We start from the raw sequence: 25,944 nt of genomic DNA, 5'->3' as shown, positions 1-25,944 counted from the left end.
GCGCCGGAGGGCCAAGGGAGGCAGGTTGCTGAATCCTTCCCACTAGCTCAGCTCTCTGGATGCCACAGTCTACCCCCTCATCTGGCTTGTCCCCCCCTGGTTTTATGTGTGTTTCTGTTACAACTGTACCAGTGCATTTACACGTGTCTGCATCCACTTTGGTGACAAAAGCTCAGCTGAACAGCTGGGAATGAGACTGCAGGATGGCCTGGGAAACCACTATTTCCTACCTGGTTCTTTTGTTTTGTTTTGCTTTGCTTTTGCTTTTGTTTTTCAAGACAAGGTTTCTCCGTGTAGCCTTGCCTATCCTGGACTCGCTTTAGTAGACCAAGCTGGCCTCGAACTCACAGAGATCCACCTGCTTCTGCCTCCCGAGTGCTGGGATTAAAGGCGTGCACCACCATGCCCAGAGCCTACCTGGTTCTTTATGTCAGCCTTTCTTTGAAATAATGCCTCCCAAATGACTATACTTTATGTCAGCCACTCATTTGACACACACCAATCCTGAGGAACAGACAGCTGCTTATTATCCCCCAGTGTTTAAATGGGGAAACTGAGGGTTGTCATGGCCTTGGGAGAGGTCTGATCGTGCAGAGCTAGAGTGGCTGAGCTAGGGTCTTTCTAAATTACCTATTCCAGTCTACAGGGCACCCAAAGGAGCACTCTTTGGCTTATTTCTCTCTGAACAAGAGGTCCCTCATGGCTGGACAGTGGTGTTACATATGTTTAATCACATAACCCCAGGAGGCAGAGGCAGGCAGATCTCTCTAAATTCAAGGCTAGCCTGGTCTACATAATGAGTTCCAGGACAGGTAGGACTACACAGAGAAACCTTGTGTCAAAAAACAAAACAAAACAATGGCTGGAGAGATGGCTCCGAGCTTAAGAGCATCGGCTCTTCTTCCAAAAGTCCTGAGTTCAATTCCCAGCAACCCCATGGTGGCTCACAACCATCTATAGTGAGATCTGGTACCCTTTTCTGGCCTGCTGGCTCACGTGCAGGCAGAATACTGTAAAATTATAAATAAATCTTTAAAAAACAAAACAACAACAACAAAAGAGTTCATGCTCTTCAAAGTCCCCCAGCCCATAAAATGTGCAGAAGGTCTCGGCTCAGCCAGCTCTTGGCATTGTGTGCCCACAGATGGTGAACAGATGGGAGGGGACAGGAGAGGGACACAGAAGCTAAAACCAGGAAACACAGGCTGACCCTGCCAGGGCATGAGCGCTGATCCCTGCAAGCCAGGTGTTTAGATCACAGAAGAATCATTTCACAGCTGCACCCATCACCCCAGGCAGTGCTGCCAGCCGCCTGTCGCACAGCTGGAAGAGTTGGCTAGGAGCTGATATGTTCCAGCTGTGCTCAAAGCTGGTGTTGGTCCTTAAGCTTTAGTTGGTCAGGCTTTAGTGCCCATGAGCATACCCCTTGCCTACATCAGGGGAAAAGACATGCATCTGGTCCTACCAGCAAGGAACATAGAACTCTGAGCCTCAGTCTACCCACAGTGGCAGGTCTCAGGGGCAGTGGCAGGTCTTAGGCAGAAGTGAATCTCAGGCAAGTGTGTGGTGGCGCACGCCTTTAATCCCAGCACTCGGGAGGCAGAGGCAGGTGGATCACTCTGAATTCGAGGACAACTAAGGCTACACAGAGAAGCCCTGTCTTGAAAAACAAAAAACAGTAGTGTTCTCAAGCAGTGGTAGTGCTCAGGGGCAGTGGCGGGAGGCAGTGGTACTCAGAGCAATGGTAGATCTTACACAGGAGTGGGTCTCAGCAATAGATGTGAGGGGCGTTGGTGGATTTCAGTTAAAGGATAGTGATGGAGCTCAGGCACAGTGGTGGCTCTCAGTTAGTGGTGGTCCCAGGGGCAGGGGTGGCTCTCGGTTAGTGGTGGTCTCAGGCACAGTGGTGGCTCTTGATTAGTGGTGGTCTCAGACACAGTGGTGGCTCGTTAGTGGTGGTCCCAGGGGTGCTGGTGGATCTCAGTTAGTGGTGGTCCCAGGCACAGTGGTGGCTCTCAGTTAGTGGTGGTCCCAGGGGTGCTAGTGGCTCTCAGTTAGTGGTGGTCCCAGGGGCGCTGGTGGCTCTCAGGCAGAGGCAGATCATGGACACACGATTGGACCTCAGGCTTGTGTACACATCACAACTTTCCCTGAAGATGCCCAGGCAGCAGCAGAGGGCCTGCGGATTAAAGCGTGATAACAACTTGCTGTCCCAGCAAGTAGCCAGGGGTAGCCACAGGGGAAGAACCAGGAAAGGGCAAGGAACCAGAGTTTTGTCACCTTCTTGCCACCCTGTCCTGAGCCATCCTCGGGGCTGTTAGGATCCTCACTGTCGAACTGTGAAGATACGGAAACTTTGCTCTTGCAGGGCAACCTCTGGTCCCTGAGCGGCTCGCAGGCACCTGGCACTCACAGCCTTCATCCTCTTCTCCTTGCAGGGAAGCCCTACGGGGCCGATGATTTCCTGCCTGTGCTCATGTACGTACTGGCCCGCAGCAACCTCACTGAGATGCTCCTCAACGTCGAGTACATGATGGAGCTCATGGACCCTGCCCTGCAGCTGGGAGAGGGTGAGTCACCACCACCCCTGCACCCACCACCGTCTCCCAGCAACATAGGCCCATCACCTGCTCCCAAGCCAGGTGGCCTGGCAAGGACCTCTAAGGAAGGGCCAGACACGGGTTAAGCACTAGGGACATGCACACAGGCCCTGCCCAGATAGCTCATTGACCAGGAACACAGCCGGGCTACAAAGAGAAGTGTCACCATACCTTGACAAAACTAGGATGGCAGAAAGTTCAGAGACTGAAAGCGTGCTACCCAGACAGTGCAGTCATGGAGGGCTTCTGGAGGAGGTGACGCCTGGGCTAAGCATTGAAGGGTGAGCAGGAGCCGGCAGATAAAGAAGAGGAAGGAGCTGGTCTTAGGGGCACTCCCCTTTAATTCCAGCACTCAGAGTTCTAGGCCAGCCAGGGTTGTATAGCGAGACCCTGATTCAAAACTAAACAAGTTTTTGTTTTTTGTTTTCTTAAGAAAAAAATCAAGGCATGGTGGTACACACCTGTAATCCCAGTACTCAGGGAGGCAGAGGCAGGCTGATCTCTGTGAGTTCTAAGCCAGCCTGGTCTACGGAGCGAGTTCCAGGACAACCAGAGCTGTTACACAGAGAAACCCTGTCTCAAAAAAATCAAAAAAATAAAATAAACACATAAAGCTAAATAAATTAACTAAACTTAAAAATAAAAAAGAGGGGAAGTGGCTTTCTTCCTGGATTCTCCCTAGAGGGTGCGGCAGGAGCTGGTGGTATTAACTAGGCTGAAGTGGCAGAAAGTGTCTACGTGGGATGTGACAAGTAGAAATCAGTTCTTAGATGGCCTGGCCCCTGGGACTGGGCTCTGGCCAGGACCTCTGTCCATAGGAGGAAGTTACTGGGGTGTTAAGGTTTGCCTCCCTGGTGATTTGCCGCACCCTAACTCAGTTTCCCTTCCCCTGTTCTTCTGCCCACTACTTCCTCCAGCTAGGGCCTCAGCCGCCCTCCACCGAGATCCCCTTGAGATATAACAGCCCCGATACGGGCTCTGAGAAACCATGACGTGTCCTCTGGCCTTCAGCCTCGTGGGCACAGTGTCCCCTCTGGGCTTTATGGTTCTTGAGGGTGGCTGTCCCCCTTTGCATGCGTTTGCATTGGCCCATCTCTGGAGATGGAAAGCCTGACATCACAGCTCAGGGGACAGGGAAAGCTGAGAACTTAGCAGCCGTGTGTAGCTTTGGGCTGTGGCTGTGGCACCTGCAGCTACCTCTTTTTCCTCTTTAGTTAAATGCAATTGGAGCAACATGTTTTCCTGGGAAGTCCAGGGATGCAGAAGAAGCAGCTTTCTTCAGGCCATCGATGCATCCATCCATCCATCCGTTTGCACATCCACATATCCACCCACATGTCTACCATCCATCTAACTGTCCATCTGCCCCTCATCCACCCCCCTATCTACCCACCCACCCACCCATCCATATGTGCATCTGTCATCATCCACCCATCCCCCACACATCCATCCACCAACCCATGCACTCATTGGCCCATCCATGCCAGACCCAGGGCTGGAGTGCAGAGCAAGACAGGAAAGGCTAGGGGCCTCATGAGAACGAACAAACACCTCACTCTCACCCTTAGGACCCCCATCTCCTCAAAGCTTCTGCTTGGGTTTCACCATGCGTGCATGTGGAAGCGCCCAAAGACGGAAGTTGACAAGGATCTCTAGACAGCACTCACCCTGCTGAAACAGTGACACCACCCTAAGGCAATGTCCATGAAAGTCCTGGGAAATGAGGGAGGGGGCGCTGCAAAAAATAAAAAGGGGAGGGACACTGTGCAGATGTCTGCAGTGGTCACCCTCCACCTGTGGAAACATTATCTCCTGCGTGTTTTCCTGACCCCTCCATCCTATAGTGTGATGTGAATCAGCTCTCATCACTGATTCCCATGGTGTTTGCAGAAAGCACTGTGACCAGAGAGATCGGGGGCTTCCTGTGAGCGGCTGGAAGGGCTGCTAGGGCCCCCGTCTTACACCCACCCACCCCTTACTCCATTCCACCTGAGGAAGAATGCCTGGCTGGAGCCAACCGAGAACCCAAGCATCTCACACAAGTGTCTCCATAGATCTTGTTGCCTGTGTGCGCTTCCTAGGCCCTATGCCCAGCTAATCTCACCAATAGATTTTTCCAATCAATCCAATAAATGCTGGCTGGGAAAAGTGTCAGCAAAACACACAATGGTGTTGCCTGCCACCTAGTGCTCATATCAGGTACTACATGGTCTCCATCAACGATGGCTAGAAATGTCATGCCAGATGTGTTGAGCCCCAACAGCACTTGGAAGAGCAAACAGTTGCTCTTAACCACTGAGCCATCTCTCCAGCCCATAATAAAAATTTTTTAAATGGGCAAGATCTTACTTTGTAGCTCTGGCTGGCCTTGAACTTGCTATATAAACCAAGTTAGCATCCAGCTCACAGAGACTCACCTGCCTCTGTCTCCCTGGTGCTGGGATTATAGGTGACTAGCATCAAAATTTATACTATTTTAAATCCTTAGAACTTCATGCAGGGGCTGGAGAGATGGCTCAGAAATTAAGAACACTGTTTGCTCTTCCAAAGATCCAGAGTTCAATTCCCAGTAACCACATGGTGGCTCACAACCATCTATGTGATCTGGTGCCTTCTTGTGGTGGGCAGGCCCACATGTGGGCAGAATACTATATAAATAATAAATAATTTTTTTAAAAGAAAAGAAAAATAAATGATATTTATAGTTCTAGTATATATATTAAGTATGTATAATTATATATGAATATATATTATATTACCAAATGATTCCTTCTTGAAGAGGGCTAAGGAAAGATGTGAGCTAGGCTATTCTATAAAGTGCCTGCTGCTGAAACTTGGCACTGCAGTTGCATGAAGCCTTTGAAACATGTTGTAGAGCAAGGACGCCCCCTGGTGGCTATGGAGGGAGGGACATGTTAGAAGCAGTGGGCAGGACCACATACTTTGGGAGCAGCTTCCTCCCAGTGTGAGTGGATCCAGACCTTCCTAGGTCAGCCTGTGTCCTTGACCTGACAGGTTCCTACTATTTGACCACCACCTATGGGGCCCTGGAGCACATCAAGAACTACGACAAGATCACAGTGACCAGGCAGCTGAGTGTGGAGGTGCAGGACTCCATCCATCGCTGGGAGCGCAGGCGCACGCTCAACAAGGCCCGGGCCTCCCGCTCCTCTGTGCAGGTAATGCTGGGGACTAGAGTGACTGGGGCTGAGAACTGCTCTAGGCTTGGCTGCTTTAGCTTGTCAGTCCTACCCTCAGGATGAGCAGTGGGGTTCCCACAGAGGAAGCCAGGCCTCTGCCTACCAATCTGCCCAGCTCTGCAGGTTCTGGGTGAGCATAGAAGTGTCACCTGGCAGATGTTATGACCCAGTGGACAAAGTGCTAGGGGATGAAAATGTGCAGAAAATAGAGAGAGCTGGTCCAAGAGGCCAGACAACCCTCCAGAGCTATTGACAGTCATGTACACTAAGCTCAGGAAAGGGAGCCCAGATCTCTGGGAGGCAGGAGGCCTGAATTCTGGACTCAGCTTTTGAACTAAGAATTAGTTCTGTCTGTCCTCTTTAGTTTAGCAAAATGGTACATGAATAAGCCTCTATCCTAAAAAGTCTTAGGTTAATCGTTTGGAAGTAATGCTTACCGACATCTGCTGTGTGGCCTTGAGCTCCCTAGGAAACCCCACTTCCTGTTCACATCAGCCAACTGAGCCACCTGAGTCCTGCCTCCCCATCCGTGTTCTAGGCATCTAGTGGCGTCCCTGCTCACTTCTCAAAACAACAGCATCTTAGAAACAACTGGGAAGGAAAAGAAACTCTGGCCTCCGCTTCAGCTGTTTCCCACAGTGTAAATACTCCTTCCCAGCAAGGTCAAGTTCGACTTCCATCGCTGAACTGGGAGTTAGAATGTGGTGCATACCACTGACTGTCCAAAGCTGATATGCATTAGCATGGCCTGGTGCCGACCTACTACACGCACCCCCAAACAGCACCTCTGTCCCACCTCTCCCTTCTGGGAGAAACAGAAGACTACAGCGAGGCCTAGACCCTGGCGCCAGTAAGTGCACACCACCCTGTAACGTGGTCATTAGCATCTTCGCGGTTGTGGCAGTGAGCCATCCTCTGATGTTGCCACATCCGTCCACTGTAGGGCAGCCCCCCAGACACTGTTTCAAGCTGGCTTGGCTGCAGGGTGTGGCTCTTGCTACCTGGAAGTCGGCACTGTCCTCAGTCTACAGTCGAAGCAGCAGGGGTCAGAGTCACATGGCAAATGGAACCGTAGTCAAAGCCAGGAAGGGCAGGGAACTCGTGGACCCGTACTGTGTGCAGGGGCTGACCGGCCCGCAGCGCCAGAGGCATCACCTCACATGCTCAGCCCCAGTCATCCTAGACTTGCTCCTTCCTCAGATCCCACCCCCAGCTTCCCTCAAGCTTCTTCATGGCCCGCCTCTGAGCCACAGAGACAACCCTGCCCCGAGCGGCCAAACTGTTCCACTTGCCTGAACCACATGTGGGGTGCTAGGAGTGCGGTCTGGACCTCCCGCTTTATGTTGCCTTCCAACAGTGCACCTGAGGCGCAGGACAGACTCAATGGGGAGATGCAGAGCGAGTGATTGGACCGTGAATGAGACGGGGGCGGACAGTGAAGGCCTGCAGACTGGCCGCGGGGCGGGGCGGGGGCGGGGGCGGACAGTGAAGGCCTGCAGACTGGCTGCGGGGCGGGGGTGGGGGCGGGGACGGGGGCGGACAGTGAAGGCCTGCAGACTGGCCGCGGGGCGGGGGCGGGGGCGGGGGCGGACAGTGAAGGCCTGCAGACTGGCCGCGGGGCGGGGCGGGGGCGGGGGCGGGCAGTGAAGGACCTGCAGACTGGCTGCGGGGCGGGGGCGGGGGCGGGCAGTGAAGGACCTGCAGACTGGCTGCGGGGCGGGGCGGGGGCGGGGGCGGGCAGTGAAGGACCTGCAGACTGGCCGCGGGGCGGGGGCGGGGGCGGACAGTGAAGGCCTGCAGACTGGCTGCGGGGCGGGGGCGGGGGCGGACAGTGAAGGCCTGCAGACTGGCTGCGGGGCGGGGGCGGGCAGTGAAGGACCTGCAGACTGGCCGCGGGGCGGGGGCGGGGGCGGACAGTGAAGGCCTGCAGACTGGCTGCGGGGCGGGGGCGGGGCGGGGGTTGGGGGATGGGCAGCTTCATCATTCCTGTGATTCGGAAATGACTGAATCACCTAGGAACCAATGACTTAGCCAGTAAGGATGCTTGCCAGCCAAGCTTATGTATGGCTGGAATTTATGTAAAGGTGGAAGGAGGGAACCAACTCCACAAAGCTCTCCATCTGTACATGGACATTTGAGGCACACACATACATCATGCATATACACAATAATTTAATCCTCGAGGTGGGGAGGTGAGACCCAGAGAAGATTACCCACCAGGCTCAGTGGCAGAGTAAGGGGACACAAGGTGCCCCAACTCTCAGCTTCACCACTGCTTGAGACCCACTCTGTACAGAGAAGACAGACAGGTCCAATGTCACCAAGCTCCTTTCTGCTGGCCCTAGCTCCCGATGTTGGGATGTGGGTGACTCGGGATGCTATTGGCCAAGCCTGGTGACCTCAAGCCTCGTCCATCTTGCCTGCAGGACTTCATCTGTGTGTCGTACCTGGAGCCCGAGCAGCAGTCACGGACACTGGCATCCCGGGCAGACACAGCAGCCCAGGCACTGTGTGCACAGTGCGCGGAGAAGTTTGAGGTGACACAGCCCCAAGACTACCGGCTCTTCGTACTGGTAGACGGCCGCTGCTTCCAGCTGGCCGATGAGGCGCTGCCGCACCACATCAAGGGCTATCTGCTCCGGAGTGAGCCCAAGAGAGACTTCCACTTCGTGTACCGGCCCCTAGACAGTGGGAGGGATGGCTCAAGCCAGCCCTATCTCGTGGTGCGGGAGCCCAACTTCCTATGAGATGACTCACTGCTGACTGGGGGTGGCAGGGTCTCCTGAAACGAGGATAGAAGGACAGGGACTTGGGCTCTCATTGGCCACTCCCCCTGACCTCACAGACTCCAAACATAGGTGCCTAGGTCAGTCACACTGGTGTCACACCCACTGAGCATGCCTAAGCCAATCGGGCAGTCATAGCCTGAGCCACCATGTTTTTCATTGGACAGTAAGGGAAACTGGGGCTTGGGAGGAAGAGGCTCCCTAGCCAGCTGTAACCAACAAGCCCAACCTGCTCACACCCAGCTCCTGGGGGGGGGGGGGGGGGGCGCGGCATTCCCTCCACCTTTCCCTGGACATGCCCCAACCTCCATCTTTAGTCCCCCCAGAGAACTCACTTTTCTCCAGGACTGGCTAATGAAGGGGATCCTGCCCGCCCCCCAATTCCTCCGTGAACCTCAGGATGGAGCTGAGATGCTCCTCACCAACCCAAGATCTCATTCAGGAGCACTTTGTTGAAGAGACAGCCCTCCATCCCGTCCCTGCCTCAGAGCTTGCCTTCAGCTTCCAGCGTGCCCAGACGGCCGGCCAGGGCTCCTGGACCCCAGGAAACAGCCAAGCCAGTTCCAAGGAGACAAGTTCAACCTATGTCGTGAGATTGTGGGGTCTGGGGCGGGGCCATTGAAGGAGTTCATCTGTGTTGACAAGATGCACTGTTGTGGGGGAGGGGTTAATAAAAGCCCTTTTGCAAAAGTTAAGTCCTCTGAAGGGGCCAAAGCCCAGGCCCTGTTGCATCTCCACCATCCTTGGTTCCCATCACCCCAGGCTTTAGATGATTTCTAGAACCATCCCTTCTACCCTCTGGGGACTTCTATCCTTTTGGCCTCTGCCTGGCCAGCTCTCTTATATACATCTTTCTTTCTTTTTTTCTTTTTTCTTTTCTTTTCTTTTCTTTTTTTTTTTTTTTTTTTTTTTTTTTTTTTTTTTTTTGGTTTTCTTCGAGACAGGGTTTCTCTGTGTAGCCTTGGCTGTCCTGGACTCGCTTTGTAGACCAGGCTGGCCTCGAACTCACAGCGATCCGCCTGCCTCTGCCTCCCAAGTGCTGGGATTAAAGGCATGCGCCACCACGCCCAGCTTACATCTTTCAAAGCCTATCTCCGGGAAGCCATTCTTGACTGCCGGGGTTAGTCACACACTGAATAAACAAGAAGATACAAGACCAGGCCGGAACTATCCGGGTCCCATGAGAAAGCCCTCAAACTCAGTAATTAGCCAAGAATAGGCTTTGAGTACCTAGGGCAGTGGTTCTCAACCTTCCTACTGCTGTGACCCTTTTTAATGCAGTTCATGCTGTGGTCACCCACCCACCCCCCAACTGTAAAGTTATTTCCGTTACTACTTCGTACCTGTAATTTTGCCACTGTTATGAATCATAATGTAAATGTGTTTTGCAATGGTCTTAGGGTCACTGGCCACTTCAAGGGCTTGTGGTCCACAAGTTGAGAACCGCTGGTCTAGACCCTTCCAGGAGTGCATCATCATTATGGCCAGTTTATATGGGGATGAAAGCTAGGGCTGCATGCTTAAGCAAGCTATATCCTCAGCCCTAATGCTGCTTTTTACCTTTGCTTTCTTCCTGCCCATCTCAAAGTCATACACACACCTAGCTATGACTTTCTTTCTTTCTTTCTTTCTTTTTTTTTTTTTTTTTTTTTTTACTGCTTTGAGACATGGCCTTGTTATGCTGCCCTTTTAACTCCTAGACTCAGCAATCCCCCTGCCTCAGCTTCCTCAGCAACCAGGACTACAGATACATGCTTGGTTTTTACAACAGGCCGCGAAGAATAGCACTCCATGACTCGTTTTCCTTTTAATTATGTGTGTGTGTGTGTATCAAGTATGTACAGGCAGACTCAGGTGCCCACAAGAGGGCATCTGAAGCCTCTGGAGCCAGAGCTACAGGTGGTTGTAAGCCACCACAGGTGCTAGAAACCCAACTCAGGTAATCTGCATGTGCAGTTGGAGCTCTTGACCGGTGAGCCATCACTCCAGCCCCACAGCATATAAAGTTGACACCCTCGGAACAAAACTAGTACCAGCCCACTGCTGGCCTTACCACTGTCTACAGCATAGGTTTAGGGGCTTGCTTGTTATGTGTGTAACTGTTTTTGCCTGGATGTATATGTGTGCCCGGTGCCTATGGAGGCCAGACATGAGCACTGGCTCCCTTGGAACTAGTTTCACGCAGTTGTGAGCCACCATGTGGGTGCTAGGAAATTGAACAGGGGTCCTCTAGAACAGCCAGTGCTCTTAGCCCGAGTCACCTGTCCAGCCCCACAGCCTCAGTTTTCCTGTTTTGTGTGTTATATTTTGTGAAAAGGATGAAATGTGAAAGAAATCACTCTTTACCAGGACATGAAATCAACTGAAGAGACAGGTAAGCACCACATCCCTGACCCAGGGTCCTTGTCCCCAGGCCCAGGGTGTTGCTCCCGCATTTGAGCTGGTAGCAAGAGACAGTTTTGCAGGCAGGATGCAGAATGCAACACTATCTGACTTTGTTTACATTCTATTGTTGATGGTGCCAGGTGTGGTCGTCTGTGTCTGTGTAAATTGTACCTTTTCACTAGAGGTCTCTATATAACTTATAGTAGTGATAAAATAGACTTATCTGTATACTTTAGTCATTCACGCCGTATCTTTAATTTCTTTGGTATTTCTAGGATATATGGGGGGGCATCTGTGTTTTTCAAACAAATCTCCAAAAGCGACCCTGCTCCTAACGAGACCCACGCAACTCAAACGCATCTGTCTGAGGCTTCCTTGTGCCTGCATTGCTGACCCATCACAGCAGCTGGCTTCCTAACCCTCCTCTATCATCCCTGGAAAGAAACTGAACCAGGCATGAAGGGGCACACCTATGTCCTGGCTGTTTTGATGGGCTGAGACAGGAGGATTCCTGAGCCGCAGGCCTCCCTTGCAATAGCCTAGGAACCGGTGACAGAGGGGGCTGAGGAGGCAGGCTCACGCCCAGCAGCAGTCAGCCTGTTTTAGTTCCTCCTTAGTCCCTAGCGCTAGTCTCTCTGTGTGGATTTGCCTACTCTGCACATTTCACATGGCTTTAGTGACTGGCTGTACCCTATGAAGGCTGTACAATAGTCCCCTGCCTGGATACGGCAAGTGCTGACCGCTAGCCCTTGAGTGTACTGTGTCAGAAATACAGTCCCTGACCATGCTGCTCGAGACGTGTGGCCCACAGAGGGCCCGAGGGACAGAAGGTGTTTCTGGGTTAGTCGGGCTGTTTCATCATGATGAGGAAAACTTGAGGGAGGGAAAACTCGTTGATAACTTTTCTTCCCGGTCTGAGGGTTCGGCGCTCGGTTGCTCGGGCAGAACGTCATGGCGGCGGGAGTGTAGTACATGGGAGAGGGGGCTCTGCCCCTCTCGGTGGGCAAGAAACCGAGCAAAAGGAAGAACCCCGGGATCACGCATAACCCCCACTTCCTCTAGCTAGGCCGGAAGCATCCTGAAGTTTCCAGGACTTCCTAAAACAGGGCTGCCGGCAAGGGACCAAATAATCAGCATCCAAGCCTTGGGGAACAGTTCACATTAAAACAGTAACAGGTGGGGAGATAGATGGAGGGGCGGAGCCTAACCCTAAACCTGAAGCAAACAGAAAGGAAGAAAGAGCTGCTGAAGCTGAAGAGGTGAGGAGGCGCTAACCATGGGCGGGCAAGAGACACAGCCAGGGCGCTGTTCACAGAGCTCAGAGCGGTGGAGAGGTGGGAGCAGGGGCAGGGCCTGCCACAAGGGTGGAACACCAGCCACGGAGCCAGAGGCCAGAAACAAGGGTCTCACTTCACTTACTTTGTTTAAGATATCCATTACCACAGAATAAAATACAAAAGCAATCAAAAATCATTATTTTCTAAAATTAATTCTTCCTTAAGGGGCTTTCAGCCCTCTTCTGTAAAAATCATTGCGAAGATGGAAAGAGGTTTCAGCTTTGAATTTCTCAGAAGATTCCTTCACTGGCTCCAGAAGCCCCAGTGAATTTGCTCTTGAAAGCTAATAGACAAAAAAAAATAAAAAAATAAACACAAAAACCTCCAAAGAAGCAAAAGTTCCTTTTCCAGAGCACCCAAACTGGCTTCTTAGTAAACAAGTATCTTCAGAGAGAAAGCCCAGGGTGGGCTGGCAGCATTCCCCTGGAGGCTGGACCTCGGCACTGCCTCTGACTCCACACTTTCAGTCTCTGGTTGGTACACATTCCAGCAGACCCTGCTCACTCTTCAAGAAGCACTGAGGAGGCAGCTGTTCAGTAGTGACTAAGGCACACCTTGTCCATGGCCATCTTTATCCTGCAAGAGACGGGAAGATGAATCTGAGGCATCAGGCCAACCCTGAAGAAAGCAAGACATAATCCAATTCTGGGCAGGCGTCCCGTAAAACAAAGTCCCCAGCCATCAACACAGACAGGGAAACCCGCCCCTCTGAGTCTACGGACAAGTGACCCCAAACATAACTGGGCCGTGGCACTGGGAATGTACCCAGCCACTTTCAGAACGATGCCCCCTCTTCCCAATGCCAAGTGCTGCTTTACCTGTCAATGGGATATGGCTTCTCACAGAGGTTGGCCAGCACATACAAATGCCTCAAGGCATACTCATACTGCAAGAGAACAAAGGACCCACGTGAATATCCCAACAGGCAGTCAGCTCCCCTCGCTTCTGCACACGTCCCACCGTGCAGTCAGCTCCCCTCGCTTCTGCACTGACAGAGTCAAGGCCATTTCAGCCAGGGGTTCTAGGTCTGTTTAGGTCATGTTTAGGATCTGCCATCTTCTGGCAATCTGAGGGTATTTACATCCTCCCCCAGGAGAGATGCACATTTGACCGGGCTGCACCCAATCTGAGGGGCTGGAGGGGCTGCTGAGGGGCTGTGCAGCTTCCGCTAATTCTGGGAACCCAGCTGCGGAAACAGTGGCATACAAATGCCAAACTGGATGACAAAGATGCAAAGGCAAGCTCTGCCAGGGCTTGGTCTACAGACCATGGTTTGCCCACCTTTCTCCAGCAGGATCCAAACAACCCATTGTAACCACAGGACTTTTTAGGGACCAGCAAACCAACTAGCAGTCTACAATTGGCCAAAACATCATTCTTCCTTCTCCGTGAACCAGGGTGTGCTCCAACAGTAACTCTTGGGGAATGGTCAAAAGACATCAGGAAGAAGAAGCCAATGTCTGGCAGATGTGAGGAGCGGGGACATCATCATCAAGAGAAACAAGCAACAGTAGGGCTGCAGAGATGGCTCAGAGGTTAAGAGCACTGACTGCTGCTCCAAAGGTCCTGAGTTCAATTCCCAACAGCCACATGGTGGCTCACAACCATCAATAATGAGATCCGATGCCCTCTTCTGGCCTGTGGGTATATATGCAGGCAGAACATTGTATACATAATAAATGAATGAATCTTTTTTAAAAACCAACAGTAACGGGAGTTGTGGCCTGTGACTCAACTAGACATATCCATGAACTCAGGCATCCAGCCTCCCAAGGCCCGGATGGAACCTTCTACAAGCCAGTACACTGAGCAAGGAGACCTGGGGACCCTGGCTGGGCTCACCGTGTCGGAGTGCCAGTTAAAGCAGTGTGTGCGGAAGTGGGTCACAGCCTCCTGGTAGCAGTCATGTGCTGTGAGCTCGGCTCTCTCTGACAGAAGTCTCTCGGCAGTCTCCCCAAATCCTGCCAGCAAGGAGACAATCTTGTGCACAGACTTCTCAATGACGTGCCTGGCCTAGGAAGAAAGACAAGATTTCAAAGTAATTCTGGCTTAATGTTCTCTCCATCCCCCCCACACACCCCCACCCTGGATTCTGCAGTAAGACGCATATTCAAAGAACTATCCTGACCCAGCCTTCAGCCTACAGTAGATTAAAATAGGCCAAGAAATGCATCAAGAAAAAGGGACAGTGTGCTTGGTTTCTGGGACACCGGAATGGCCAGCTGGGCAAAGTGGCGCTCACACCCTTAAATCCCAGCTGAGGCAGGCGGCGGGGATCTCTGTGAGTTCTGGCCAGCCTGGTCTATTAAGTGAGTCTAGGACAGCCAAGGCTACACAGAGAAACCCTATCTCCAAAAATAAAAAAAAGAAAGAAAGAAAGAAAAAAGAAAAGAAAGAAAAAGAAAACAAAACAAGACACTGGAAAGGCCTGGCCTTCTTGCTCTCCCACCACCATGGGAAACCTGGTATGTGGCACCTGGAAGGCAGGCAGCCTGCGCCTGATAGAAACACCGCTCTCCCCCCTCATTTGATGCTGTGTGCTCCCAGGCACCTTTGCCTGCTCAGGAAACCATGGCTGGTTGCACAGAAAATACAGAGGCCCCATGTTCCTCCCCAGAAGATAAAATAGCAGTGTAAAGAAGACACTGTTGAGCTTGAACTTCTCCGCGTCTCTGACCCACCCAGTGTTTATCTCCTCCACAGTTGAATTCTTTACACTCGTCACCCACTGTGTGCTGGACCCACGTGTGGTCCCTAGAGCTCTGTGGGCCCAGTGAAGGCTTTCCTGTGCTTCAGCCAAAACCCAGAGTCACAGAGTAAACATCTGCACCGCGTCCAGCTGTCTTCTCTCAGCTGGGTAGGGCACAGTCTGTAAATGTGGAGCAATGCTACTCTGTACAAAAACTGCTTGTTTTCCAAAACAGTTATTTTTCAGAAAATATACAAGGGCACAAAATGAGCTTCTTATGGTTATTTCTGAGTGAGTTAAATGATTTGTCTTGATATTTTTTTTTTTTTTTGGTAATTCTCTACTTTACATAAAAATGTAGCGAAGCAACAGTTAGCAGGAAACTGTTAGCAGGAAAACTTAGAAATAGTTTTCAGACTTACAGAAGACAACCAGAGAAATTCTACAATGTGCACAATGGTTCAAGCAAACACAAGCAGACTCTGGTTTAGTTTCTGTGACTACCCAGAGGATAAAGACAAAAATGTCTTTTCATGTCCCTTGTTATTTGTTTTGAGACTGTAACCCAGCTTGACCTCGAACTCAAAAGGTAGCTAAGGAACTCCGGATCTCCCTGCCCCCACCTCCCAAGTGATGGAATTAAAGGCATTTGACACATTGCCTGAATCATTTTAATTCTTAATATAGTATCAACAGACATAATCCACCATAGAAAAAACTGCCGTAGGATCAATATATAAAGGGTAGTAAGAGGCCAAAGATTAGAAAGTAAAAGGACCGTTATTTCAACTGTGTTTGACACCAGTTAAACATCCTGAAACTGGCTGTGACAGCCCACACCTTTAATCACAGTGCTAGAGAGGCAGAGCAGCAGGCGGACTGCTGTGAGTTCAAGGCTAGGCTGGTCTACAAAGCAAGTCAGGGTAGCCAGGCTACACAAAGAAGCTCTGTCTTGGGGGAAAGGGAAAAAAAACCACAAAAAACATATCCTGGCTATTCAAGCTGTTATATTCTAGGGGAACAAGTTTTTTTAAAAATAATTAAAGCTAGGCATTTAACACATACATGGGCACTGGGGATGAGGTTCGGTTGGTAGGTACTTGCCTTGCATGCATGAAACCCTGGGCTCAATTCTTTTTTATAAATTTATTTTATTTGCATTGGTATTTTGCCTGCATATATGTCTGTGAGAGGGTCACAGACAGTTATGAGCTGCCATGTGTGTGCCAGGAATTGAACTCAGGACCTCTGGAAGAGCAGCCAGTGCCCTTAACCACTGAGCCATCTCTCCAGCTCCTCAATTCTTCATCCTAAGAACCATATCTATTGGGGGAGATAGAACACCAGCACTCAGGTCGGGGAAGGAGGCTCACAAATTCAAGGTCATTCTCTGCTACAGAGCAAGTTGGACATGGCCAGCGTGGGATGCATAAGACTCTACTTGGAAAAAATAAGTCAAATAAGGATTTTTTTTTTAAACCTTTCCATGTGTCCCTCAGCATGCTACACTGACTGGGGACAAGCATTAACATAGAGTGGCTTTGTTAGAACAGACGGGCACGGCTGAGAACACACAGCTTTGATCAGAAGGATCTTCCTGCCCATTCCATTAACTACTGAACAAAGCAACAGTTCTGAAGGATGGACAGACAACAGTTTCAGGAAGATCTTCAGGCTGTGACCATGAGACAACAGAATGGGTTTTTCTTGGCGGTGGTTTTTGGTTTTTTTTCTTAGCTTATTTGCTTGGGTTTTTTGTTTTTGTTTTTTGTTTGTTTGTTTGTTTCTCTGTAGCTCTGGCTGTTCTACAACTCATTCTGCAGACCAGGCTGGCCTCGAACTCACAGAGATCCATCTGCCTCTGCCTCCCAGGTGCTGGGATTAAAGGTACTCAGCCACTACCTCTTGGCTGAGACAACAGAATGATTTTGAACACTGAATTTAAAAAAATAAAAAATAAAAAGACTGGGGCTGGGGCTGGGGAGATGGCTCAGAGGTTAAGAGCACTATCTGTTCTTCCAAAGGTCCTAAGTTCAATTCCCAGCAACCACATGGTGGCTCACAGACATCTATGAAATCTAGTGCCCTCTTCTGGCATGCACGCAGAACACCGTATACATAATTAATAAATAAATCTTTAAAAAATTATTTTAAAAAATAAAATAAAAGACTGATGAGTGACTAGTAAGTCAAGAAACAGTAAGACAGAATGTTCCAGAGGGACCACCAGAGGCTGGAGCTTCCCAGCATGGTTCTGGGGAGCCGAGCCTCCGAGCCTTTGCTTCCTGCTGCTGCTGCTTTAGATGTCAAAGTGATGATGAAGAATGGAAGCTACTACTGACTGCTCTTTGCTCTGCTTTCCAAGAGCACAGAGGCCGTGCTCCTTCCCGTATCTGAGGAGGACGCACCCTGAATCCTACTTGCTGAACTCAGAGCGCGCGCACACACACACCCCTTCAGTCTCGACTGGGCTGACCTCTAGGGAAAGTCCCTTTGGCCACTACTTACATCCAGCAGGCGCTGGATCTGCCCGATGAGATTCTGGGATTGCTTCAGGTCGTTGGTCCTCAGCAGCTTCCTCTTCAGGATGGTGAGCGGCACCTCTGGGCTGGGGGTGAGGTCGAGGCGTGTGACTGGAGGCAGAGAGATGGGGGAACTGGCTCTGTGCTTCATACCCTGAAACTGCATCACTTTCATAGTAGAGATAGACTGGAGGAGGAGGGGGAGGAAAAAATACAAATATAACGCATTTGGTGAGAAGAGCAGGTGTGCCACGTATACCCTAGCCCCGCCTCTCGGGGAGTCATGGATCGCTCCTAGCTTTAAGAACTGAAGGGCCCCAGTCACCTGGAAACACATGACCAACTCAGGAGTAGGCAGGATGACACACCTGTGTGGCTGAAATCTGCCACTGAAGAATGTTAAAAATACCCAGGGTGCCTTGAGGCAAAGAGCAACTGCAGACCCACAGTTATGCAACGTTTGTTTTAACTGGGGCAACCCTGGACATGCTCATCGCCCTTGCTCCCCTGCCTGTCCCCAAGGACCAGCAACAAGGTTTCAAGCATCCATCCGGGCTGGCACTGAAGTCTGGGTCCCATGAGATGGGCAGAGCTAGGGACACGGGCCAGGCTGACACTGGGCCTTAGATGCTAGCAAAATGCATACAAGTGTCAAGCTATGTCTGCTTGCACAAGTCAGGACAGACCCAACCCCAAGGAAAGGAATGAGTTAAGTATACTTGTGCTCAAAGCAAGCAGCAGTAATGCAAAACTCAGCCTAAAATTAAAATCAAACACAAATATAGAAACAGCAAGTTCAAAAAAAAAAAAAACACACTGTCGTTTACACACATACAGAGAAAGACAGACAGACTAAAAATGGACCAAGCTAAGCACCTGTACTGAAAATGGGAAGCTGGAGACAGAGCCACCAGCAGGGCAGGGGATTCCCTGAGTCACCTGTCTGGCTTTTTTCACTCTGTTCTCTCCTGCCCCCATTCAAGGGCCCAGCTCGGCTAAAGCAACCTGGGTAACGTCTTGTGCACTGTGGCTATCCCACTGCTGACAGGCTCGCAGCCTCACAGGCCACACTCTTGGAGATGTGTCAGAGAGCTGGGCTTTTCTGCGCTGCACTTTGATCGAGGATGCCAGAGCTTGCACCCAAGAACAGACCTCAGCTGGCAAGCTCCTGGGCCTGGGAAATGGCGTTCTGGGAGTTCCGGTGTCAAGTTTTTCAGCTGAGCTGCACAGCCCAGAGCCTGTCCAAAGGCCCAAGCTTCTGCAGCCAGAGAGCAGACACCTTAGAACTACTATCTGCCCATGTTGGTCCCTGCTGGGCAGAGGTGGCAGCAGGGTGTGTGTGAACAGTCTCCAATGTCTAGCCAATGAGAAAAACCAGCGACCTACAGCTGGGCACGAGACAGATCCTAGAAAATGCAAGGCGGGGGTCCAGTGGGACAGTCATGAAAACAGAACGTGTGCTTTCAGTCGCCACAGTCTCTTGCCATGTGATAAGCCCTTGCTCAGTGCTTCCCATACACAACCTTGTCTGGTGTACCTGGCTAGCCTACACGCTTGGGCTCTGACAAAGGAGGAAGGACACATGGTTCAGACAGCTCACCCTGATGCCCGGGTCTGCAAGCGCTAACCTAGCAGCTCTGGTTTCTGAGCCTGAGGATCCTGGGACCTGGATCTCGTTTCTCCTTATCAAGGGACTAAGTCCGGAGTGGGTCTACCTGGGGCTCTAGGCCTAGGGGGCAGGAGAGGGAAGCCCCCACTCACTTTGTTCCCATACTGCATGACGTGGCTGGTGTTGGTGTGGGACTTGACCAGGTGGTACTGCTTATGAAGCGTCTCTTTGGTGAGATCCTCCTGCAAGAAGAAAACCGCGGGAATCCTTGGAGAACCAGAGCCTGGAGACTCCACCGTGGCAGGCTGGCCCCGCCCCGATCGAGGGGCCTTACCACGTCAGAGTCTTCCATCCAGTTGACGCTGTACCAGTCACCCAGGTATGTATTCCTCTCCTCGTCGTAGTAGCAGGCGTAGGATGACTCACTGGGGTTGGCGGCAGTGGTTGCATAAACTACGGCGGATTAAAGGAATCTTTGAGTCAATGTTTTGCTCCTAGCCTTGGACTACACTTCCCCCACTGGACATCAAGGCTGCTACTCTACTCGGAACAGGGAGAGAATGGCCCTGACCAATCAGAACAATAACTCCTCTCGGACGTGAACGGAAGGTGACCAAGTAAGGGACTCCTGTTGAAACTATGAGCAAAAGCCTGTGTGCTCAGACACAAATTAGTAGAAGACCAATGACAGATTTTAACAAATGGGGAAACTCAAAGAATATGAGCCCAGTCTGGTTTCTACACTGGGATGGGGGCCGGGTGCAGCACAGTGCTTGCTGAGCAGGTGTGAGGCCCAGCAAAACAGTTCAAGTAAACAAGACAAAAAAGTCAAGGCCGGTAGTGCATGCCTGTAATCCCAGCACTTGGGAGGGAGAGGGAACATCAGGAGTTCAAAGTCATCCTCGGTTATATAGCAAGTTTAAGATCAGCCTGGACCTCCTGGGATTCTGCCTCATAAAAACCACCCCGCTTGCCGGGTGTGATGGCGTACACCTTTAATCCCAGCACTCGGGAGGCAGAGGCAGGAGGCTCACTGTGAGTTCGAGGCCAGCCTGGTATACCAAGTGAGTCCAGGACAGCCAAGGCTACACAGAGAAACCCTGTCTCCAAAACAAACAAACAAACAAAAAGCCACTCAGCTGTGCAGAGCCCATACAGAATCCGCACTTAAGATGTAACTCTTATCAAGCAGGCACTGTCACTATCCCTACATTCAAGGACCAAGTCACCTCCCTGCCTGAGATCAGAGAGAGTAGGCGAGCAACACAAAGCAAGAGAACAGGGCTGGTCCAGTTTGGGCAGCCACTGTGCAGCCTGAATATAGACTCTTGATACCATTAGTGGGTTTTAGGGGGGTGGAGGGTTGCTGTTGTTTTTCGAGTTTCTTTTTTTGTTGTTGTTATTTTTCAAGGAAGATTTTCTCTATTTTAGCCCTGGCTATCCTGGAACTCACTCTGTAGACCAGACTGGTCTCGAACTCAAACTCGACCTGCCTCTGCCTCCCCAGTCTGGGAATTAAAGGCGTGCGCCACCACTGCCCAGCTTTATTAGAATGTCTTTATTTGTATTTTGTGAGTATGAATGCTTGCTTGTTTGTGCACCTTGAACCCTAGGAGGCCTGAAACTGGAGTTGCAGGTGGCTATGCACCCCCAAGTAGCTGGTGGGAACCAAACCCAGGCCTGCTACAAGAGCAGCTAGTGCTCCTGACCACAAAGCCAGGCCTCCGGCGCCCCACCCCTACCCCACCCCCACCCCCTGGGTCTTTATGCCCTATGAACACTTGCGGAGCAGAAGAAGCCAGACCTGGCCACAAGCATGTCCTCAGCCTGCATATCAGGCAGCCCTTGAGGGCCCTGCACAGGTGGAACACTTGGTCTCAAGTGGGCAGTATGGATGGACAACCAACCCCCGCCTGTTCAACACCTACCGTTGATGTCATTGGGCAGGTGGTTCATCATGGAGCCTGACTCGCATGCTTCGATGTAGAACACCATCTGCAAGGCGTCCAGGACAGGTGAGCTCCCAGCCGGCAGTGCCGGCCATCCCAGCCCACTGTCCTTCACTGTCCCTATACAGAGGCTACTGCCGAAGGCTAACAGAAGCTATCTGACAAAAAGCATATCACATTTCTTCACTAATGGAATAGTGATCTGAGTGAGCAGAAGGCATGGCAGCCTCGAGCTGTACAGCGCTGAAGAGACTGCTTCTGTATCTGATAGCAAGCAGCTCCAGAGAGCCACGTGGCAAGGCAGCCATCTTTTCCGCATCAGCGTCACATATACCATGCCCTATTAATGTCGCTACTGAGGTCACAGAGAAGAGAGGGCCCAAGTGGACAGAGAATAAATAAGGTGGTGGGTGTTCCTCCTCAGTTGTCCCAAATGGAGGCGGTCTCTGGAACAGCCGTCCTTCCCCTGTGGTGCCCGTACCTGCAGCTGCAGCAGCTAACTCACAGCCCCTCCCAACACCTGCTAGGGTCGAGCTGGGGGTGAGGCCCACATTATGTTGGGCCAACCTCTCTAAGAAGTCCAGTGAACCCTGGGGCAGCACTGGGCAAAGCTGACCAAGTGGAACAGTACCCAGAAAGCCCAGCGACATGTCCAAGGGCCAGCTGTGCCAGGGTGGCTTCCTGGGGCTCCCCCCTCACCCCCCCCAAGGCACTCAGGAACTGATGCTACCTTCTGGTACATTTTGTGTTTGTACATGTAGTGTATCGTCTTGTTCAGGTCCTTGAGGTGAAGCTGAAAGGGAAGGATGCAGATGCTCAAAGCCGCACCCTAGAAGAGCCACCCATACCTCATAAAGTCCTTTTCCCAACCAGGCAACATAACCGTGGCTGAGCAGCCCTTCCACTGACACACCGCAAGACAAGAGACAACATTTCTGCATGCATCGCTTTGTCCTTGGTATTCTGAGACTCTGACTGTGTCTGTGATATGCCCAGCCCTGACTGACTGGACACTGGCATGGCCAGAAATGGACAGAAATTACAGCCTTCCAGCTGCAACCTTTGCATCCCCACCCCCTGCCCCCACCTCCACCCTCCCCCCCTACCCCCACTCCTTACCACAGCACTGACATCGACCCTAGTGGAGCATCAGAAAACACGTTACAGGTTTAATCTCAACACACAGGCCTTGTTTTCTATTCTCCTTTCAATTTTAAAGATAAATAAAACTATCCTTTCCATTTATCTTTAAAAGGTTAAGAACAGAACAGTGAGATGGCTCAGCAGGTAAAAGAGCTTGCTGCCAAGCCTGACGACCTGAGTTCGATCCCCAGGACTTGCAGGATGAGCTGACTGCCGAAAACTGTCCTCAGTCCTTACATGTATGACGTGGCATGTGACTGTGCACACATGCAGGAAAAGTAAATGTAAAAATCAACTTTTAAATGTTAAGAAAAACTGCTGGGGGCACAGCTCAGTGGAACAGCACTTAGCTAACAACATACGCAAGGCCCTTCATTCAACCTCCAGGATCAAACAGTGATGACGACAACAACAACAAAAACCTGCATCAAAATGGTATGTAGAACTCACATCATCACTAGGAAAAACCAGGATTCCAGTGGCTCCGTGGTCAGTGAAGTAAACAAACACATGGTCCCGGGGACCGCTGCCAAGATAGGACAGAAGAGAGTCAGCCAGACAGGCCAGAGCTGACCACCCCTGTTTCCATGTCCATGCCTCTGAAACGCTGCCTGCATAAAAAAGCTAAGATGTTTGAGCAAGGCTCAGTAGCACAAGTCTTTAATCCCAGTACTTGGGAGGCTGAAGCAGGTGGATCTCTGTGAGTTCAAGGCTAGCCTGGTCTATAGAACTAGTCCAAGACAGCCAAGGCTAACACTGAGAAACTTTGTCTTGAAAAACAAAACAGCCGGGCATGGTGGGGCACACCTTTAATCCCAGCACTCGGGAGGCAGAGGCAGGCGGATCGCTGTGAGTTCGAGGCCAGCCTGGTCTACAAAGTGAGTCCAGGACAGCCAAGGCTACAGAGAGACCCTGTCTCAAAAAAAAACAACAACAACAAATTATTGTTGTTATTATTATTAGTTGCTAGGGGGCAGGTTGGCTAGGGTTGTAGCTTAATGGTACATGCATAAAGACATGGGGACCCTGGATCACAGGAGTATATGGCACAGAAAGAGACCAACCGTGGCATCAGCCCTGTGAGACCAGGCCTGGGTCAGGACAAAGCTGCCCATTCTTAACTTGTCTAAAGAGACAGGAGCAAAGAACAGTGCCTGTCTGAGTTCTGTGTGAGGCTGCAGCTCTGAGAGTACAGACTCCATGAAACAGAGGGTACCTCTTCAGGACTTTTCCAGATCCTTTGCCCTTCACAGCTTCTGCGTCGCCTCTCAGCACAGCAAGGAAATTCTCTGGAGTCACATCCTACAAGGAATTGGGAGTCAATGCACAATTAGGACTTCCATGCACATCTTACAGGCAATGTGATGGGCCCAGGACACCCAGCTTCAAGCCCAAAACACTCCAACCCCAGGCCGGGATGACATGCCTGGGGGCCCGAGGCCTATGAACTGTGAAAGTGCCATCTTGGATAAGGTGATATTTATTGCTTCCCAACTACTATGAAGTGGGAATCCACACCACCACCACCCCTCCTGACGCTCCAGCCACCCCAGCACAGGAAGAGACTGCTCCCTCAGAGAGAGAGTGAAGAAGCAGAAGGGTTAGAGCCTCGGTTTGCCTCCAGCTTGCTACCTCAGAGCCTGAGTCCCAAAGATACTCAATCATCAAAAGCAATGAAAAATAAAAATAAAAATAAAGAGGAAAAAACATCACCCCCAATTCTACAACCTAGGCTCTACACATGTCCCTATAGACTAGTAGTTATCAACCTTCCTAATGCTGTGACCCAGTTCCGCATGTTGTGGTGACCACCCCCAAACCATAAAATCTCATTGTTACATTATAACTGTAATTTTGCTCCTGTTATGAATCACACTGAAAATACCTAATATGCAAGATATCTGATATGTGACCCACAGGTTGAGAGCCCCTAAAAGAAATTATCGCTCACTTTCTTTCTTTCTTTTCTTTCTTTCTTTCTTTTCTTTCTTTCTTTCTTTTTTCCGCCTTGGCTGTCCTAGACTCGCTTTGTAGACCAGACTGGCCTTGAATTCACAAAGATCCACCTGCCTCTGCCTCCCAAGTGCTGGAATTAAAGGTGTGTGCCACCACGCCCAACAAGAAATTATCTCTTAATATGGGATCAACTATATTGTGTATACATTAAATTTCCATTGAATTTAAGAGACCATAAAATGAAACAAAACTGAAAGAAATGCTGAGCTTTGGGCTAATGTTTCTTTGCCTCCTGAGACATCCATAGACATCCTTAGAAATTATAAAGACCATAAATGCCCATTTGCACATATCAATAAACTGGGAAATTAACCATTTGGGGAGGAATGTATTAGAATACTAATTTTTAAAGATCTATCTTCAGGAAAGTCCTGACATACTTTGTGCTAGGTGTGGGCTGAGGAAAGGTTTCTCTATGTAGCCTTCGCTGTCCTGGACTCACTTTGTAGACCAGGCTGGCCTTGAACCCAGAGATCCCCCTCAGGTTGAGTTAAACACAACATGCACCAATGTATTACCATGCTTGGTACATGCGGAGCCTAGAGTCTAAACACCAATGCACTGTTACCTTTTTTGAACACTTCCCCTGACTTTTTCTTTTCTCTGTTGACTTCCAAAATCTAACTGAACTAGAAGCAGTATAGCATGTGCCTTTTCTAGGGGAGAAGAGGGGAGAAGATTGGTGAGTCCAGGAGTTCAAGGCTAGTTTTTATGAATAGAAGAGGAGGAGGAGGAGGAGAGAGGTAGAGTGAGAGAGAGAGAGAAAATGAATATGTGGCTCTGTGTTAGAACACTTGACTAGATTATATGAGCCCTGGTTCCAGCCCCAGTACCATCTCCCCAGGAAAATCTCTCCCACTAATCTCTCAGGATCATAAAGGCATGGGGAAGCCAGGCATGGAGGCATATGCCTTTAATTCCAGCACTTGGGAGGCAGAGGCTGGTGGATCACTGGGAGTTGGAGGCCAGCCTGGTCTACAAAGTGAATCCAGGACAGCCAAGGGTACACAAAGAAACCTTGTCTCAAAAAACAAAAACGGGGGGGGGGGGGGGGCAGGCGGGGACAAGGGTGAGAATAGGGAAATATCAATGAACTGAACCCCAAAGCCACTGGCTTCTGATGAAAACGCCTCACCTCTCCAGTGTAATCCTTCAGGACGCCCTTGTACACGTCTGTGCCGTTGGGCCGGTTGATCACAACACCCGGAGTAGGGTTTCTGAAAATTAAATGACATAGTTGCAACACAAAACTTGTCTCCCTTCAGAACTCCCTTCCGAACATTATATAAACAAACAGCAGACAACTCTGGGTTTTCTGTTGTTTCTCTATGTAGCCTGGGCTGTCCTGGACTCGCTTTGCAGACCAGGCTGGCCTCCCAGGTCCTGGGATTACAGGTGTACCACTACGCCCCACCAGGCAACAACTCTGTTCTTGAAGACACTGTCACTTAAGGTAGGTACCAACGCATGTGGTTCAGGCAGCTGGGGATCTCAGGGACATGAACACAAAAGCACCAAGAGGGAGCAGGGAGGAAAGATCTTTTTTTTGGGGGGGGGGGGCAGGGGGAGGAAAGATCTTAAAACCCAGGAGAAGAACCAAAGAGCAAGTGTCTTGCCACCTGTTAGGAAGCGGAGTGTGTTGGGGCAAGATCATGCAAACAAGACTGCTCTCAAATATCAACAGGACAAAAAGCAAAACTAAATACCT

The 25,944-nt window shown here is 50.7% G+C and overlaps 2 protein-coding genes across 5 annotated transcripts in view; one reads left to right on the top strand and one right to left on the bottom strand.

Annotated features, from left to right (window-relative positions):
* Positions 1 to 8,941, top strand: part of RIN3 (Ras and Rab interactor 3) — a 107,239-nt gene extending 98,298 nt beyond the window's left edge. For 2 of the 3 annotated variants that reach the window (XM_084792664.1, XM_084792665.1), the window contains exons 8-10: positions 2,439 to 2,570; positions 5,616 to 5,779; positions 8,227 to 8,941. In XM_084792664.1, the coding sequence (XP_084648790.1) occupies positions 2,439 to 2,570; positions 5,616 to 5,779; positions 8,227 to 8,547 (617 nt within the window). In that variant the 3' untranslated portion in view covers positions 8,548 to 8,941. Of the gene's footprint in view, positions 1 to 2,438; positions 2,571 to 5,615; positions 5,780 to 8,226 lie in introns of those variants that run through there. The other variant, XM_084792666.1, reaches the window with a different exon arrangement.
* A 3,434-nt stretch (positions 8,942 to 12,375) lies between these two features.
* Positions 12,376 to 25,944, bottom strand: part of LGMN (legumain) — a 36,365-nt gene continuing 22,796 nt past the window's right edge. For both annotated transcript variants that reach the window (XM_084792671.1, XM_084792670.1), the window contains exons 4-14: positions 25,372 to 25,453; positions 23,437 to 23,522; positions 22,671 to 22,746; positions 21,808 to 21,870; positions 21,057 to 21,123; positions 19,463 to 19,581; positions 19,281 to 19,370; positions 17,506 to 17,706; positions 14,151 to 14,321; positions 13,127 to 13,194; positions 12,376 to 12,884 (exon numbers count right to left, since the gene is read on the bottom strand). In XM_084792671.1, the coding sequence (XP_084648797.1) occupies positions 12,842 to 12,884; positions 13,127 to 13,194; positions 14,151 to 14,321; positions 17,506 to 17,706; positions 19,281 to 19,370; positions 19,463 to 19,581; positions 21,057 to 21,123; positions 21,808 to 21,870; positions 22,671 to 22,746; positions 23,437 to 23,522; positions 25,372 to 25,453 (1,066 nt within the window). In that variant the 3' untranslated portion in view covers positions 12,376 to 12,841. The remainder of the gene's footprint in view (positions 12,885 to 13,126; positions 13,195 to 14,150; positions 14,322 to 17,505; positions 17,707 to 19,280; positions 19,371 to 19,462; positions 19,582 to 21,056; positions 21,124 to 21,807; positions 21,871 to 22,670; positions 22,747 to 23,436; positions 23,523 to 25,371; positions 25,454 to 25,944) is intronic.

Source organism: Acomys minous (assembly GCF_964271855.1).
Source record: "Acomys minous genome assembly, chromosome: 8".
In the NCBI taxonomy this organism is placed as follows: domain Eukaryota; kingdom Metazoa; phylum Chordata; class Mammalia; order Rodentia; family Muridae; genus Acomys; species Acomys minous.
Note: the sequence above shows the minus strand (reverse complement) of the source record. Positions and strands in the feature narration are given on the sequence as shown.